Source organism: Ornithorhynchus anatinus, chromosome 9 (genome assembly GCF_004115215.2).
Source record: "Ornithorhynchus anatinus isolate Pmale09 chromosome 9, mOrnAna1.pri.v4, whole genome shotgun sequence".
Classification (NCBI taxonomy): Eukaryota; Metazoa; Chordata; class Mammalia; order Monotremata; family Ornithorhynchidae; genus Ornithorhynchus; species Ornithorhynchus anatinus.
The window spans coordinates 16608591-16627169 of record NC_041736.1 but is presented as its reverse complement, the minus strand read 5'-3'; the positions used below and the strand labels follow the sequence as shown (position 1 = coordinate 16627169).

General features: G+C 45.7%; 1 protein-coding gene across 3 annotated transcripts in view; it reads left to right on the top strand.

Annotated features, from left to right (window-relative positions):
* The window catches only part of TLK1 (tousled like kinase 1), a 127357-nt gene that overhangs the window by 24916 nt on the left and 83862 nt on the right, over positions 1-18579 (top strand). The window contains exon 1 of one of the 3 annotated variants that reach the window (XM_029072092.2): positions 5818-6032. The exons of 1 other annotated variant lie outside the window; for it this stretch is intronic. In XM_029072092.2, coding sequence (XP_028927925.1) covers positions 5897-6032 — 136 coding nt within the window. In that variant the 5' untranslated portion in view covers positions 5818-5896. Of the gene's footprint in view, positions 1-5817; positions 6033-7942; positions 7962-18579 lie in introns of those variants that run through there. One more of the 3 variants, XM_001515003.6, reaches the window with a different exon arrangement.

The window sequence follows — 18579 nt, the reverse complement described above, 5'->3', positions numbered from 1 at the left end:
GTGAAGTGACTTGCCCTAGGTCACACAGCAGACAAGAGGCGGAGCTGGGATTAGAACCCACGAACCTCTCTCTCCCAGGCCCGGGCTCTTTCCATTAGGCCACGCTGCTTCTCCACAAGAGAAATAACACATTTAGAAAAGGTCTAACTCTAAAATTGAATCAATCCTGAAATCAAATATGACACTTGGAAATAGTCCCGATTGCTCGAGCGGTCTCTGTCTGCCCAGGACCTCTAAAGTGTCACTGTAGCAATCATTCAATCAGTCAGTGGTATTTGAGTGTTTACTATATGCAGAGCACTGTACTAAATGCTTAGGTGAGTACAGTAAAATAGAGTTGGTAGGTAGAATCCCTGCCCACAAGGAGTTTACAGAATTGAAGGGGAAGACAGAGATTAAAAAAAATTACCGAAAGGGGCTGTGGGGCTGGGTGAATGTCCAACTGTAGAAGGGGTACAGACCCAAGTTTATAGGTGATGAAGAAGTGAGAGTTTAGTCAAGGAAGACCTCTTGGAGGATGTATGACTTTATGTGGGCTTTGGAGATGGGGAGAGTGGTGGTCTGTCGGATATGAAGGAGGAGGAAGTTCCAGGCCAGAGGGAGGACGTGGGCAAGGGGTCAGTGGCGAGGTAGGATGAGATGGAGGAACAGTGAATAGGTTGCTGCTAGAGGAGAGAAGTGTGTGGGCTGAGCGGTTATAGTTAGAGATCAGCAAGTTAAAGAAGGGGGGGGAGAGCGGATTGAGTGTCTTAAAGCTGATGATAAGGAGTTTGATGCGGTTGTGGAACGGCACCCCATTGGAGGCTTTTGATGAGTGAGAAGACTTAGACTGAACTTTTTTTAGAAAAATGACCTGGGCAGCAGACTGAAATATGGACTGGAGAGGGGAGAGACAGTAGGCAGGGAGGTCAATGAGAAGGCTGATGCAGTAAAGACGGGATATGATCAGCGTGCTAGAATTTGGGATGGAAGGGAAAACATTCTAGAGATTCTACCTTCAAGACGTATATATGTTAGTTTCTATAAATTCTTTATGAGAAATTATTTATATCGATGTCTGTCTCCCCCTCTAGCCTGTGAGCTCATTGTGGATAGGGATCATGTGTATTAACTCTGTATTGAACTGAACTGCTTAATACAGTGCTCTAACACAGTAAGCACTCATTAACTACCATTGATGATGATGATAGAACTGATAGGACTTGGTGACAGACGGATGAATATAAGAATTGAATCAAACAGCTGAGTCAAGGATGGCAAGGTTATGGACTTGTGTGACAGGGAGGACAGTGGTGTTGTTTGCAGTATTGAGAAGGTCTGGGAGAGGACAGGGTTTGGGTGGGATGATGAGGCGTTCGGTTTTGGACCCATCAAGCTTGAAGAAACTGAACACCCACTTCAAATAAACTGATTGTATACCCACTTTGTTAGACATAAAGGCTGGTTCTAGCTCACCATCCATATAGCTGGGGGAACACAGTCCGCTCTTCCAGATAGTAATGGCGAGGAGGAGGAAGAGTGGAAGGTGCAACTTTAGATCTCACCACCTGAACCCAGAACCTCTAATGTAGAAGAGATGCTGGACTGCATGGCCGGCCCACATTTTGAGGGTGATAGTGCCAGGGAGTAGGCTCATGATGACCGGTGGTAATGTAAAACTCCTGTCACCAGTATGCAGAACCTGGCTTCTTCTTATAATATATATTGTATTATATATATTACATATAATAACTTGTCATTTTTGACAAGTCAAAGGGAGTCAGAGGTCATGGGTCCTAATCCCGGCTCCACCACTTGTCTGCTATGTGACCTTGGGCCAGTCACTTAACTTCTCTATGCCTCAGTTCCCTCACCTGTAAAATGGGGATTAAGACTGTAAAGCCTCACGTGGGACAACCTGGTACCTTACCCCAGCGCTCAGAACAGTGCTTGGCACATAGTAATCGCTTAACAAATACCACCATTATTATTATCAAGCTGAACCCGTCTTTCCGGGAGTAGCAGTCGGGGTCGTTGTCACCACTTGGCAGTCGAGGGAAAAACCTCAGGGCTCTGAGAGGGCGATTTGTCAGAGAAGTGAGAAAAAGAGCGGGCACATCTCTCCCCGACACACACACAGACGCAAACCCTTCCCCGTCTCTTCCATGTGTACATCTCCTTGATTCTATTTATCTTGACGATGTCATGTTTTTGTCTTGTTCTGTTTTGCTTTGCTGTCTGCCTCCCCCCGTTTAGACTGCGAGCCCGTCACTGGGCAGGGATGGTCTCTATCTGTTGCTGAATTGTACATTCCAAGCATTTATTAATAATAATAATAATGTTTTTTGTTAAGCGCTTAATATGTGCAGAGCACAGTTCTAAGTACTGGGGCAATAGTGATAATAATAATGGCATTTGTTAAGCGCTTACTATGTGCCAAGCACTGTTCTAAGCACTGGAGAGGATACAAGGTGATCAGGTTGTCCCACATGGGGCTCACAGACTTAATCCCCATTTTACAGATGAGGTAACTGAGGCCCAGAGAATGTAAGTGATTTGCCCAAAGTCACCCAGCTGACAAGTGGCAGAACCAGAACTCGAATCCATGACCGCTGACTTCCCAGCCCGGGCTCTTTCCACCGAGCCACACTGTTTCTGTTAGATACAGGGTCACCAGGTTGTCCCACGGGAGGCTCCTAGTCTTCACGACACTGCTTTGTGGTTCAGTGGAAAGAGCCCGGGCTAGGGAGTCAGAGGTCATGGGTTCGAGTCCCAACTCTGCCACTTGTCAGCTGGGTAACTTTGGGCAAGTCACTTCCCTTCTCTGCACCTCAGTTCCCTCATCTGTAAAATGGGGATGAAGGCAGCGAGCCCCACGTGGGACCACTTGATCACCTCCCCGCCCCCCCCAGCGCTTAGAATCGTGCATTGCACATAGCACTTAACAAGTGCCATCATTATTATTATCAAGTTGTCTTGTTTTTGTCTGTCTCCCCCATTAGACTGTAGGCCCGTCAATGGGCAGGGATTGTCTCTGTTGCCGAATTGTTCATTCCAAGCGCTTAGTACAGTGCTCTGCACATAGTAAGCACTCAATAAATACTATTGAATGAATGATTATTCATCCCCCTTTGACAGATGAGATCCCTGAGGCCCATTCATTCATTCATTCATTCAATAATATCTATTGAGCGCTTACTATGTGCCGAGCACTGTACTAAGTGCTTGGAATGGACAATTCGGCAATAGATAGAGACAATCCCTGCCCACTGACGGACTTACAGTCTAATCGGGGGAGACAGACGGACAAAAACAAGACAACTTAATCACGATAAATAGAATGAAGGGGGGACACCTCATTAACAAAATAAATAGGGTAATAAAAATATATACAGATGAGCGCAGTGCTGAGGGGAGGTGAAGGGAGAGGGGGAGGAGCAGAGGGAAAGGGGAGAAAGGGGGTTTAGCTGAGGGGAGGTGAAGGGGGGGGCAGAGAGGGAGCAGAGGGAAAACGTGGCTCAGTGGAAAGAGCCCGGGCTTGGGAGTCAGAGGTCATGGGTTTGAATCCCGGCTCTGCCCCTTGTCAGCTGTGGGACTGTGGGCAAATCACTTCACTTTATTTATTTCACTTCTCTGGGCCTCAGTTCCCTCATCTGTAAAATGGGGATGAAGACTGGGAGCCTCCCGTGGGACTACCTGATGACCCTGTCTCTCCCCCAGTGCTGAGAACAGTGCTCTTCACATAGTAAGCGCTTAACAAATACCAACATTATTATTAAAAAGGGGAAGCTCAGTCTAGGAAGGCGAGCTTGCGGCGCTTAACAAATAACCAACATCATTATTATTATTATTATTAAAAAGGGAAAGCTCAGTCTGGGAAGGCGAGCTCTCAGCGCTTAACAAATACCAACATCATTATTATTATTAAAAAGGGGAAAGCTCAGTCTGGGAAGGTGAGCTCTCTCAGCGCTTAACAAATACCAACATTATTATTATTAAAAAGGGGAAGCTTAGTGTGGGAAGGTGAGCTCTCAGCGCTTAACAAATACCAACATCATTATTATTATTATTATTATTATTAAAAGGGAAAGCTCAGTCTGGGAGCTCGCTTAACAAATATTATTATTATTCAAAAGGGGAAGCTCAGTGTGGGAAGGCGAGCTCTCAGCGCTTAACAAATACCAACATCATCATTATTATTATTATTATTATTAAAAGGTAAAGCTCAGTTTGGGAGCTCGCTTAACAAATAACAACATTATTATTATTAAAAAGGGGAAGCTCAGTGTGGGAAGGCGAGCTCTCAGCGCTTAATACCAACATTATTATTATTATTAAAAGGGAAAGCTCAGTCTTGGAGCTCGCTTAACAAATACCAACATTATTATTATTATTCAAAAGGGGAAGCTCAGTGTGGGAAGGCGAGCTCTCAGTGCTTAACAAATACCAACATTATTATTATTGAAGGGGAAAGCTCAGTTTGGGAGCTCGCTTAACAAATAATATTATTAAAAAGGGGAAGCTCAGTGTGGGAAGGCGAGCTCTCAGCGCTTAACAAATACCAACATCATTATTATTAAAAGGGAAAGCTCAGTCTGGGAGCTCACTTAACAAATATCAACATTATTAGTATTATTATTATTAAAAGGGGAAAGCTCAGTGTGGGAAGGCGAGCTCTCAGCGCTCAACAAATACCAACATTATTATTATTATTATTGAAAGGGAAACCTCAGTTTGGGGGCTCGCTTGACAAATATTATTATTATTAAAAAGGGGAAGCTCAGTGTGGGAAGGCGCGCTCTCAGCGCTTAACAAATGCCAACATCATTATTATTAAAAGGGAAAGCTCAGTCTGGGAGCTCACTTAACAAATACCAACATTATTAGTATTATTATTAATAAAAGGGAAAGCTCAGTCTGGGAGCTCACTTAAATACCAACATTATTAGTATTATTATTAATAAAAGGAAAAGCTCAGTCTGGGAGCTCACTTAACAAATACCAACATTATTAGCATTATTATTAATAAAAGGGAAAGCCCAGTCTGGCAAGGCGAGCTCTCAGCGCTTAACAAATACCAACATTATTATTATTCTTATTATGAAAAGGGGAAAGCTCAGTGTGGGAAGGCGAGCTCTCAGCGCTCAACAAATACCAACATCATTAGTATTAAAAGGGGAAAGCTCAGGGTGGGAAGGCGAGCCCTCAGCGCTCAACCAACCCCCCCCCCCATCATCATTACTATTAAAAAGGGGGAAGCTCCGTCTTCGCTGAAGAGCCCAGCGACCGAGTCGGGATTCGAACCCACGACCTCGGGCCGCCCCGGCCGCTGCGTTCCAGAGCCAACCGGGGGGGCGCGCGCTGTGCTCCGCGCGCACGCGCGCGCGGGGTGGTGGGAGGGGGGGGCGCGCGAGCCGCCCGGGGGGGCGCGCGAGGCGCTGGGCGCGAGGCGCTTCCAACGGCCTCCTCCTCCTCCCACCCCCCCCCCCCCGCCCCATGTCTGCCCCCGCCGGTGCAGGAACCTCGCGATAGTCTTTGCACGGGCGGCGCGTGACGCCGCTGCCGCCCTCCTCCTCCTGGAGCTGATGCAGAGGTTACCCCGCCGCCTCCTCCTCCTCCTCCTGTTGTGGCTGCTGCTGTGGCACCGCCAATACTACGACCGCCGCCGCCGCCGCCGCAGAGACAAGGGCGAGGACGGCCGTGGGGGGTGGGGGCAGGGAGACGCACTGCAGAGGTGCTGGCAGGTTCCGCCGGCGGAAATCTCTCCCCTCCCCGGCTCCCCACCCCTGCTCCGTGTCTTTCTTTCTTCCCCCTCCCCTCCATCTTCCCTCCCCCCTCCCCACCAGCCGCCCCCCGGCCATGACGGAGGCGGGCGCCGCCGGTGCCGGGGAGCGCCCGGTTTCCAGAAAGTAGCTTGATGAGTGTCCAAAGTAGCAGTGGAAGTTTGGAGGGGCCGCCATCTTGGTCCCAGCGCTCCACGTCTCCAAGCCCGGGCTCGGCGGCGGCCAGGTCCCTGCTGAATCACACGCCGCCATCGGGGAGGCCCAAGGAAGGTAAGGCCGGCCGGGACAAGCCCCCATCGCCTCCTTCCCCCACCCCCTTTCCACCCCTCCCCCGGCCCCCCGACCCCGAGCGGGCCCGGGCCCGCGCCCGAGGGCTCGGGGATGGAGGCCCGCCCGGCCTGCCGACGCGGCTCTCAGGACACTGACTCTCTGTGTGTTTGCGGGGGGGGGGGTGGGCGAGGAGGAGGACGAGAGATCGGGCGAAGATGGGGGCACGGGGGGGGGGTCCCCCTGAGCGCCCCCCGCCCCAAATCTCGGCCTGGGGTGGGGGGTTGTGCTGCCTTGATCCGCCCGCCCCCGACCTGCCCCTGCCGGGGCCTCTCGGATCCCACGTAGGCGGCCGGTCCTGTCCTTTCCCCTTCCCTCTCTTCCCCTCCTTTCCCCTTCCCTCTCTTCCCCTCCCCTTTTCCCCTTCCTTCTCTTCCCCTCCCCTTTTCCCCTTCCCTCTCTTCCCCTCCCTTTCCCCTTCCCTTCCTTCCTCTCCCCTCCTTTCCCCTTCCCTTTCTTCCCCTTCCCTTCCCTCTCTTTGCCTCCCCTCCTTTCCCTCTCTTCCCCTCCGCTTTTCCCTTTCCCTCTCTTCCCCTCCCCTTTTCCCCTTCCCTCTCTTCCCCTCCCTTCCTTTTCCCTTCCCTTTCCCCTTCCCTTTCTTCCTCTCCCCTCCTTTCCCCCTCCCTCTCTTCCCCTCCCTCCTTTCTCTTCCCCTTCCTTCTTTTCCCCTTCCCTCTCTTCCTCTCCCCTCCTTTCCTCCTCTCTTCCCCTCTCCTTTCCCCTTCCCTCTCTTCCCCTCTCCTCCTTTCCCCTTCCCTCTCTTCCCCTCCCCTCTTTTCCCCTTCTCTTCCCCCTCTCCTCCTCCCCTCCTCCCCTCTCGTCCCCTCCCTGGCAGCGAGGACGGAGGCGGGCGCGCCTCGGGCGACTCCCCCGGCGGAGCTTCGGGGAACATGGCGAGGAGACAAGGCGCCGATCGCCGAGGGCCCCAGGACTCCTCCTCCCAGGTTGTTGAAAACCTCCCCTTAGGAAAGGAGGAAAGGGGCCGAATGCCGCCGGCCGCCCGCCTTGTCAGCCCTCGGAGAGTCACAACTTTTCTTTGCTCCCCCACCCTCCGTCCCCTGCGGGGTCGTGGTTATCTGAGCAGCCGTTCGCCGGGCTCCAGCGGGAACGGGGCGGGGGGTTTGGGGCCGGGCGGGCGTCGTGCAGAAAGGTTAGGTGCCAGGCTGTCGAGATCTCTTTCTTCCGATACGGTGCTCCAAGTCCGGCTCCTTGCATTCAAGTGTACTGCCACAAGATGTAGCAATTACACAGCTAGCGAGAGAGATGCTCCGAGGGCTTTCAGCCCAAATTGCAACCTGCTGTCTTTTTTAACTTTGCGCGTGATGGTTAAAAGCGGGACTCGGGAGTTCACGTTTCGGAAAAGGAGAATGACGTTGCCGCGCCATCGCACTCAGCGTTGGCCTGCCTAGACTGTCTTTCAAATATTTATCAGCCGTGGGGGCCGAATGTTCAGTGTCGTCTTGCAGCCCGGGGCTTCTCTGCGAAGGGATCGAAGCCGCGTTGTTGAAAACCTTTGAAGGTGACACTCCATGGCTCTGGGAGGAAAATGGATCCCTCGATTCAGAGGCTCAGCATCCCCGCGTGCCTTTCACGGCGAGGCAGAAAGAGCTTTTCAAAAACTGGCCTGTCAGTAAACGCTCCACATTCAAAGCCGTGAGAATCATCGCAAGAGTCTCCGGCCTCTTGCGCTCTCACCAGTAGCTGCCAGGCCTCTCTCCTTCCATATCCATTTCATACCTCAGAGTGAAAGTGACAGTGGCAAGCTCCGAGCTAGCGTGACTCTGATCCGGAGGATTCTAGAAGAGGTTTGGTTTATGGCGTCCATTAAACATTTGGAGTAAATTGACAGACATTTCCTGCTTTCACCTCACAGTGAGTCCTAATTATTACCACCGAAGAGTTCGGATGTGGGTGCCCTCACGCTTTAACCAAGCTAATGCTCTTCTAATGTTCTGTCATGGCATCCTCGCAGACTTTAAATATACCTTTATAAATAGTATGCTAGAGGTTTTATAATCTTGTGGTATAGTATGACACCAACTTCTGCTTTTGGGTATATAAGCTTTCATTATCATGTTACTTTTCGATTTTGAAAGTAGGGGCACTGCTTTCTACATTTTCGGAGAGGATTCTTCTTTTCCATCCCCTGTGCCGTGTTGCTGTCGTAGTTTGGGAGCCCAAAAAGCAGGCGGAGAAGGTCGCCGGGTAGACGGCAACCAAACGTTTGCCTCGTAGCCTGGAAAAAATTGTTTTATTGTTTAGCCAAAGGTCTCTGGGGAGGAACAGACATGCTTTAGTAGGCTCAGAGATTTGTTTCTAACAGGCCGTGTATACAAATTGTGTTGGATTATTATTAATTTTTTTTCCAGGAATCTAGATAAATTGACACAGACAAAAACATAATGTGGTGAAACGATATTCATTCTGGGAACACCAGGAAATGCTTTTGTTGAGAGCTTCAAACTAACACTAAGTAACTATAGGGCCACAGTGGGATATTTCTGTTTGACAAAAATGTAAGATACAAACAATGTTAGCCCTCTGGGGGTATATTTTCATCGTGATGCATGGGGCTTTAGTCATACAGTTTACATTATTGCTAAGGGGAATTGCAAATCTAAAGCCCTGGTATCAAGATGATAATATGCCCCGTAGAGTATAAATCGACAGTTTACATTTTAACAAGTGCTTAGCACATTTTCCCAATTATGCATGTCAGTATGTTCTATAAATATGAGATGGTTTGAGAGATTTGTGAGGCACTGGATTAAGTCTCCTGTTGAGTACTTGTAAAATGCATGAATGTTAGTGCCGGTTTATACATGTGGATCAAGGGGAAATCGAACCTTGTTTCCATGCTATATTGGAAAATCATTTCCTTCTAAGGTGTGGCGGTGATAAATTTAAACTTAAAGGACGGCAATATTTTCAGGTATGCTACAGTCAGAAGGGAACCATGGAAACCTTTAACAGGATATTCTCTTTGCCCCCTTTTCATGTCCATTTGAAAATTTGACCTTTCCAAAATCTAGTTTTATGTATATATATACATATATATATATATATGATCTAGCTTTATAATAAAATTGTAATGTACAGTCTGCAGAAGGTCCACAAAAATGTCTCCAGCCTTCTTGTACCACTGCGGGTGCTCGTTTAGAAGCGGTGTGCTGATTTATTCCCTAGGAGTTTACTAGAAAGAGTAATAGAAACAATAATTGAAGATGTTAGCCTCTCAACTTTCCCTTAGGTCTTTATTTCCTAACAAAGAATTGTCTGTCTCACTTCATGACTTCCTTGACCTTCTAGGTGATCAAAAAGGGTCTAATAGAGTCAGACATATGGGTGTCTAAGTTGGGGCATCCTTGGATAAAATTTCCTGTGGGTGTGTTACCTGTAATACAGAAATAGAGTCTCGACTGATCGCTTTACTGTCCTGTCTCCACAACTTTAGATTTCCCATCTTGTAACCTTTTAAAAGCTGCACAGGAGTGGTAGTGTAGATTTCTGGTTTCTCGTGAAAACCTGTGGTCGTCGTGCCCTTCTAGCCCTTTAGTAGCTCTGGACTAAAGAGTCGAGAAATTGAGTAAATGTCCTAAGCCGTGGTGATAGTAGTTCTAATAATGAGAGCCTCTCCAATAAACCTAGCCTGTATTTACACATCCACAAACACTTTTGAATATTCAGGTTGGCAGCGTGAAACTATTGTTTCTATGCCACTACAGTTTTTGTTGTTGTTTTTGTTTATTGTGTACTTCTCCTCCATGGATTTTTTTGCCTGGACTGAAACGATGGGGTTAGTCTTTCTGCGATCCTTGCTTAATTCCTTTTGGAATATGCTAAATAAACTTTCAGGGTTGGTTTTTTAGTTTTTTGTTTTTTTTAAGGGGTTGATTCAGATGCAGATTCCAGGATAATTTGTTGAATCAAATTTTGAGTGCAGACTTTTACAGTACTTACTGGTGCTGATTTTCTTTTTTGAAATAAAAATATTTTTATAATGTCTAAATAGAAATTTACAGATGGTGAATATCTTTATATAAAGTATACAAATTTAGCTGTAATACTGAAATATTTTAATTTTTACTAGGAAATCTTTAGAGAGGAAGTGGGAAAGAAAATTGCTTAGTTAAATATCTCTCGAGTTTTCAAAATGCACATGTTAAGTAGTGTCAGAAGACAAAGCCAAATGAAGAATTCAATGTTCTTCACACAATTGAGTCTATTCATGTGATATTATTTACAGTTTGTATGACACATTATAAAGGCTTTTCAGCATTCCAAATTCTCTCAAGATATTCATTGATTAGAATTATTTCCATTTATTTAGATGAAAAAACAGGCAACAAAGAGGTTGAGTAGATAACTCGCCTGAGGTCACATTAGTGTCAGAGTTCCTACAACTTGAATTTACTTACCTATTAAGTGCAGGCATATACTACAATGCAAACTATTTTTCTTTTTAAAAAGGTGGTTGTTTCATGAATGTCTGTATTATGGGGTCTGTTCTCCAGTGGATTTACATGTGGTAAATTAGGATCTGTTCCCAAACCTCTAGAAAAGTAGTACTTTTTTTGCATTGTACAATGCTCTAATGTTAAAGTCACTATAAAGATTTATTTCATTTTGAAGTGATTCAAAGCATAATATCACCAGATTAAATAAAAGAGGACTTGTAATCTGACGGTGATTCTCTGCAGGAGGTTGCAGAAGTAAAAGTTGGTTTTGCTAACTGTAGAGGTGGTTTTTCACTTTTGATGAAGAATTGAAGATTGAACAGCAGCTTTCTTACTTTCTTTAAATGGTTGTGGAGCTGGCTAAGTTCTTGTAGACACCCTCATGGCTTTGAACTTCTCTGTCCGTTTGTCTTCTTCAATCCTGTGTATTTGTTCACTTCCTTCATACCAGACCTTTAAATCCCCAGATTTCAGGTAGTGGTGGAGAAACCATGATCTCTCGATCTGTTTTGAAATCAGGCAATAACCAAGTGCCTCCTGTGTGCAGAGCACTGTACCTCAGCACTTGGGGAAAAGCATTGGCTTGTCAGAGTTCTGTGATGTGCCCATCGAATGCCATGAATTCACTGCTAGCATATGTTTGTGAATTGGATTGCCTCCCCAGGTCACCAGGTTCCTTTGGTTATCTGCCTCGAGGCCTCTTCAGTGCTTCGAACATGTGGCATAAACCGGACCGTGCTTTCTGCAAAATTCATTCAACCCTGATTGCTTATTCCTAGCTCAGGTGGGGAGGGAATAGGAAAGGATTTACCTGGAGTGCTTGGCTGGAAGGTAGGGCTGGACACTCGTGGGTTGGCATCAGAAAATAAGTGGTTGTGTTCGCCGGGGGGTTGTACCCCGGGGGTGAGGGGTGGGGGTCATTACCTGGGGTAAGGCATCAAATAATATTGGTGGTATCCCTGGACTGCCTTTTGTGTGGTGGTTGAAACCGGGGGGTTGCCAGAATTGACTAAATTTCATTTGGGACCACCTTAAAAAAAAAAGTCATTCATTTATTTTGAAATCTCTGGTCTAGAACCACCCCATGACGAGTGGATCCCAAGACTGCTTCAGTTATCCGTGATTTGCTCTGCTACTCTACTCCTGGAAAAATTGAGATTTCTTCGAGAGATGTGTAGGAAAAGTCTCAAATCTAGGTGTTAAAACTTAGATGTCCAAGCGTGTATGTGATACGTAAGATGCTGTGTAAGTTAAACCAACGCTGGCCTTGTCCTCTAGAGACTTATATTCTTAAGCACACAACGTAACTGTGAACATGTAGGTAACCATTTTCCCCAGAAGTATATTTAAGTTCTCCTGTAATGAACTCCACCTTAAGGAAAACGCATGTTGTCGCATTGTCTGCCATGTGCCCACGCCAGCGTTTCTTCTGAAACCATGATGTGCCGCCACCAGACAGGCTCGTGATGAAAGACCATCCCTAATTAGTCCTGCAACATTCTAGCCAAAATGTGTAGTGAAAACTCACATTTGCAGGGAATGTGTTTTTCAAATGTGGAAGAAAGATATATGTGATAATTGAAAAGAAAAAAATACAACTGGGAGGGGGCTTGGGGTTAAATGTCACTTTCCATTTTGGTCTCAGTTTGAATCCAATTTTCACTGGAAAATGCAATCTCCAGGCTTTTTAAAATGTAAGAAGGCCTCTTGGAAGAGATGTGATTTTAGGAGGGTTTTGAAGGTGGAGAGAGTAGTGGTCTGTTGTATTTGAAGGGGAGGGAGTTCCAGGCCAGAGGGAGGCTGTGGGCAAGGGGCTGGCAGCGAGGTAGAGGAGATTGAGGTTCAGGGAGTGGGTTGGCTCTCGAGGAGCGAAGTGTGTGGGCTGGGTGGTTGTCGTAGAAGATCAAGGAGGTAAGGTAGGCAGGGGAGAGCTGATTGAGTGCCTTAAAACCAATGTTAAGGAGCTTCTGTTTGATGAGCGGTTGCCTGGGCAACCATCGGAGGCTTTCGACAAGTGAGGAGTCATAGACTGAGTATTTTTTTAGAAAAATGATGTGGACAGCGGAGTGAAGTGTGGACTGGAGAAGGGAGAGGTAGGGCGGTAGGCGAGAAGGCTTTTGACAGTAGTCAAGGTGGGGTACAAGTGCTCGGATCAGCACGGTAGCAGTTTGGATGGAGAGGAGAGGATGTATGCCAGGGATGTCATGAAGACATGACTAACCCTTCTTCCCCACAGCACTGCTTATGCACTTTGATATTCATCCCACCCTCAGCACCACAACACTTATGTACATAATAATAATAATGATGGCATTTGTTAAGCGCTTACTATGTGCCAAGCACTGTTCTAAGCACTGTACATCTCCTTACACTCCCGTTTCCCCTTTCTGTAATTTATTTTGAAGTTTGGCTCCTCCCTCTATATCGTAAGTTTCTTATGGACAGGGATTATGACTACCAAGTACTGCATGCACTGTACTTTCCTAAGCACTTAGTACACTGCCCTGCACCCAGTAAGCACTCACTTAATACCACTGATTGACCACATGAGATCAAGGCATTGTACTAAATTGTTGGGAGAGGACAATAATAGCAAGATGTATTTTCCCTGCCTTCAAGGATCGTACAGTTGAGTGGAGACAGTAATTTGCAGAAAATGATAGCGGGAGAAGGAATAAAGCAGGAACAGCCATAAAACCCATCAAAACAGCTGAGCAACTGAACAAGTAAAGGGAAATTCGTACATAAATAAAAGCAAACAGGCACACGAGTGCAGAGAATCGAAATAACATACAGAGGTGCTAAGGATGGATGCTAGGTCAATACGACTGGAGATGGTGAATTAATCAGGGAAGCCTTCCTTTCCTCAACTTGGGTCAAGTGCAGGAGGGAAGACGATGGAAGGAAGACATTGTTCCTGCCTTGTAGAAGATCACAGTCTAATGAGGGAGACAGGCAGGCAGGTGGGTTTTTGGGGTTTTTTTTGCATACATTCGTATTTACCAGTAAGTACATTCACCACTTGTCCTCTGTATGACCTCAAGCAAGTCACTTAACTTCGGTGCCTTAGTTCCCTCAACTGAAAAATGGGGATTAAGACTGTGAGCCCTATGTGGAACAGGGACTGTGTCCAACCCAATTATCTTGTCTCTACCCCAGCGCTTTGAACAGTTCCTGGCACATAGTAAGTGCTTAACAGATACCAATATTATTATCATTATTATTCATGCTAAGGTTGGCTGTTGGGGTGACACAACTTAGAGGTGGTGGAAAATTAGTCAGCGAATGCCTCTTGGAGGAGGTGGGAAACCTCCTACTAGGAGAACAATTTAGATGTATATTCTGTTGATATAGATGGTCCTCCTTCCTCCCACCCCGCCAACCCCAAATTCAAGCAGATCGACAAGCGTTGGTCTCCTGGCAGATCAAGTGGCTGCAGCACCCTTGGTAGCTGAGCTGTCTCTTTTGAATGCTTTAATTCACTCTACACTTGGGTTGTATTTGAAACTAGGAAAATAATGCCTTATCTAGAGGCTGTCTTTGGGCTATACTCTCATACATAGATTAAAATATCACTGTTATGTTTTTTGACTAAAAACAATAGTTATAGAACAACCCAGTTATTCTGGCAGTTTTGGAAGTAGAGTCAGCAGGCAGTACTAGAAGTCTCCTGATAGTTTCCTTCTCTTTCTTTCCATTTCTCTTGTCTCCCGTGCCCCCTTGCATGCTATCTAGTGTCCTGGGCCAGTGGCGGGTGAGGAAAAGAAAGCCAAAAGCTGGAGACTTGGTGGTGGGGAGACCTTCCTATTTCATGTGGTTCAGCTCCTTTCTGCTTACTTCCCTCCGCTCTAGAACTGGGATTTCATTCTCCCATGAAATTGGGTGGGCAAGGAGACAAGGGTGAAAATGGTTTTAAGCCTGTTTTTCATCCTAAAAAAAAATAATGTTCTGAGGAGAGGAATTTTGCGAAAACTTAAAAAAAGTTCTTGCGAGAGCAAACTTTCCTTCATGAAGTGAGTCAGTATGGCCGAGTGGAAGAGCAAGGGACTGGGAGTCAGGAAACCCGGATCCTAGCCCCAGATCCACCAATGACTTGTGATGGGATCATGGGCGAGTAATTCACTTAACCTCAATTTTCTTATCTGTAAAATGGAGATAAGCTAAATTGTAAGCCCAATTTGGGGCAGACACTATGTCTGACCTGAGAGCCTAATAAAGAGGTAAGAAACATGTGGACTTGCTCATTTTGTGGTTACTTAAAAGTGACAAGTTTACCTATTGCTATAGGAAATTATACTAGACGTCCTGTTTCTGCCATCTGATAAGGATCCAGTATGTTTCAGCTAATACGATGGAGTAATGCTTCAAAAAATTGCCTTTATGTATTTAAAGTATTTGACAGCTGAAGATTTATTTAACTTTGAGGATGGATCCCAGCCCTAGACTGGGCTGTTAGATTTGCCTTTGTAACTAAGGAAATAACTTCTGTGTCTAGTGTGCTATTAATAAAATGGGGGAGCAACACTTATCTCCTGCAACTGTGTGGATGGATTGGCGAATGTAGGCCACTTTAAAACTAAAGCGATTTTGCAAATTTTATACTATAAATGCTATTCCCGTTATAATTAGCATAGGAAATTCAAATACTGAAGCATTCTTTTCATTGTTTAAGTTTTCATTGGGCAAGGGAGCTGAGTGTTATTAGTTGATGAATATTTAGACATCTGGGATTGTCTTTTATTATTGACAATTCAGCCTTTTATCGTCTAAGTTCTTGGCTTGGTTTTAGAACCAAGCTGTCAACTCATTGCCCCCGCAGGTTGCAGATGTGTTCTGAAAAACTTTCTCTGCTTTTCTGCTCCTTTCACCAGAATCATAGCAGGAGAGGCAGGGTAATCTTGTGGAGAGAGCATGGGACTGGTAGTCCAGAAACCTGGGCTGTAGGCCCAGCTCTTCTCCTGGCCTGCTGTGTGTCCTTGGACAAGTCCCTTAACCTCTCTGTGTCTCCATTTCTTTATTTGTAGAAATGAGGGTAATATACCCTATTCTGTAGTTTGGGGAGTTGCACTTTAAGAAAACCCCCCATTAAGGAGAACTCACACTGTGGTACTCTTCGTGTTTGACACCTGGGCACCTTTATCCAGAAGGCTGATGTTGTCAGACCAACATTTCTTAATTTCCTAATATGCTGTAGCCAAAACATGTGATGGGAGACACTCAGGTCTCCCAGAATGTGTGATTTGCCTCTACTACCTCCCAGAGATGTTGTGATGATAACATGAAAGTGCTTTGGAAAAATAAGAGCCCTATACAAATATAAGGTGTAAATATTCAAAGATGTCTTGTTCAAAAAAGCAGTTAACAGGCCTGCTGCAGGTCTTGTGTTCAATTTTCATTAACTTCTTACTGGCTCATAATTTGATTTCATTTGGGCTCCGGACTTAGGATGGCCTGATTTGTCAGATATCTTTAGGTGGTGCTTACAATTTATGAGCAGTATATACATGGCAGGATAGCAGAATTTCTGGACCTGCTTTATGTCTACAGTAAATTGTATTGTAATAGAGTCATTTCCATGTTCAAATTCCTGACCAGTTTCTTTAGCAGGGATGAGAGTAGTTGTTGAGTCCGTGGCCTCATAGTTGTTACAGTAGGATGGCAATCTGGAAAACCTTCCTCCCTACTCTTTCAAATTGCCTTGGGTAATCTGCTTGCCAGTTCTATTGTTAAAGACACATAAATTTACTGGACATGCCAATTTAACTTCCCTGAATTTTTCTGGAAGCAGAAGGGAGGAATGGTGGGGATCAAGGAATTGTAAAAGCATTGACCAGAGAGTGGACATTCAGACTTGGAACATAAATGTTCAAACTACTCCACTTTATAGTTTTAATTGTGAAATTGCTCCTGCTTGGTAGCTACAGCAAGTTTGAAATGGTGCTAAATAATTCGCGCCCCCCAACCCTTTTTGTCCTTAGCCCGTCTAGATCTGTTTTGTATTTTCTTGGGTTTAGATATTTGAGAAATTAATATATTCATCCCTGAACCTTTATCAATTGGGAATGAGCTTAAAAACCAGCATTTGAAGTAGGATTTTTTAATTCTCCCTGCAAATATTTTATTAGTTAAAAGCCATTAGACCAAAAATCCCTAATTTCCCATTGCAAAATACATGATCTCCAATGGATAACGATCAGCTTTTAGCAGGCAAAGATTGAGAAAAAATGATATGGTAACTTTTCACTAAATTGGTAACAAACGCTTCTAAATTTTTTATTCAAGGTTGGAGCTATTATTGCTGCCACAGAACTTTCTGAATCCTTTTAAAGTAAAAGTGACTCGTAACCGGTGGGATACTGGAAAAGAAAACTGTGAAAAGGGATTAACAATCTTTAAATCTTTTGTCTATTCAGAGTGCCCAAGTGAAGGATTTTTCAAGGAATTACCTTTTTTTGATATCTTGTAAAACCGTATGTAAAAGACAGTGGCTGTTATATTTTTTATGATGTTAGTCCGCTGTGTCTAATTTTTTTACTTATCTGTGGTTTGGAAACATGGAAACACTTCATAATGTCTTAGAATTACCTTGTGCATTTTCTTAGGGAACTCCAGACATTATCTAAGTAATCTTCCTCACACCTCTGATTACAGTAAACTGGCCAGTACTGTGAAATGCAGCAACAGTGGTGGATCTTTACATTCGTGTGACTGCTTAAGCAAAGCCTTCACTAAGCTGAGGTCTTGAACACTGGACTGGCCCAACATGGCTTTGGCAAGAATGGATCTTTTCTGACACTTGGTTTTAGTTTGGCTAAACTAGACCAGGTTTCCCATGGGAAGGGAATTTTGAGGGCTTGGGGCTTCTTCCTTTGCAGGATGTCACAGAGGTAAATCATGTATGCGCTCTAGTCCTTCTAGCATGCAGACTACAATCCCCAGCAGCACTTACACATGATGGGCTATGACACCTATGTCTAGTCACATCCCTCTGCAGGTGCAGAAAAAAAAATTTCTCAAAAGGTCCGGAGAGACACTGACTCCCCAGCTCAGGCTGTCACTGCTTCTCTATAGCATGGGCCAGGTCCTGCCCAAACTGCATTGGGGGTCAGGTCCTGCCCAAACTGAGTTGGGGCTAGTCTGGCCTCCACCCCCAGGCTCCTTTTGCTGACTTTCCTTTGGTGAGGTTCAGGAAAATCTCTCTTCTCCAGCACTGAAGACCCCGCTCACTGGGGAGTTTGGGTCACCGTTGAATGAATGAACCAAAGGACGGTTCAGTCCAGGACACTCTGGGCCCATGCCAGATCTGTGGCAATAGTAAGCTGAGCTTTCTGAGGGACTTTGGAACTGACCTGATTTGCTTGGGGTCTTTGGGACTTTGGAATTACCTGAATCTGGGCCAGACCCCTGGAGCACACTAATGGAAGCTGACCTTCCAAGGGACTTCTGGGTAGACCAAGGTATTTAGACGGGTGATGGACCCACTACATCTTGACCCAGCCGTCCTGTGAGTGAGAGGGCAGATGGGAACTCCATTTTAAAAAACAAAATGGGGAAACTGAGGGGAAAGCCCACTGAGAGTAACGGCTGGGCTTTGGCCCCGAAACTTCAGGACTGAGACCTTGCACGGAAGAATTGGTTCTAGTCCTAATGGTTTGTTCAGTGTCACTCATACTCTCTCTTCCTTGAGGGTCAAGTTCCCTCTGTGGCACAGAGTACGAGTAGGCAGGAGTGTGGGATTCTTTACGATCATAGTATCCCCAGCACAGTGCCAGTCCTGAGCCTCGGAAGGTAGTTTGCCTATGACAGCTGCTGTTCTCTCTGCAGCCCACACTAGCCAGTAAATTGGCTGGGCCTGTCCACTTCAGGGAATGCCGGACATGATTCTTAGGTCAGAAGCCATCACCACCAACAGGCAGAACAGGGATTGGAGGCCAGGTCTCTTGATTTCTAAAGCAATCTTCTTTTCCCTGGAGCAGCAGCAGGGATACTCTGGCAAGCGAATATGCCTTGTAGATATCAATATACTCATCCAT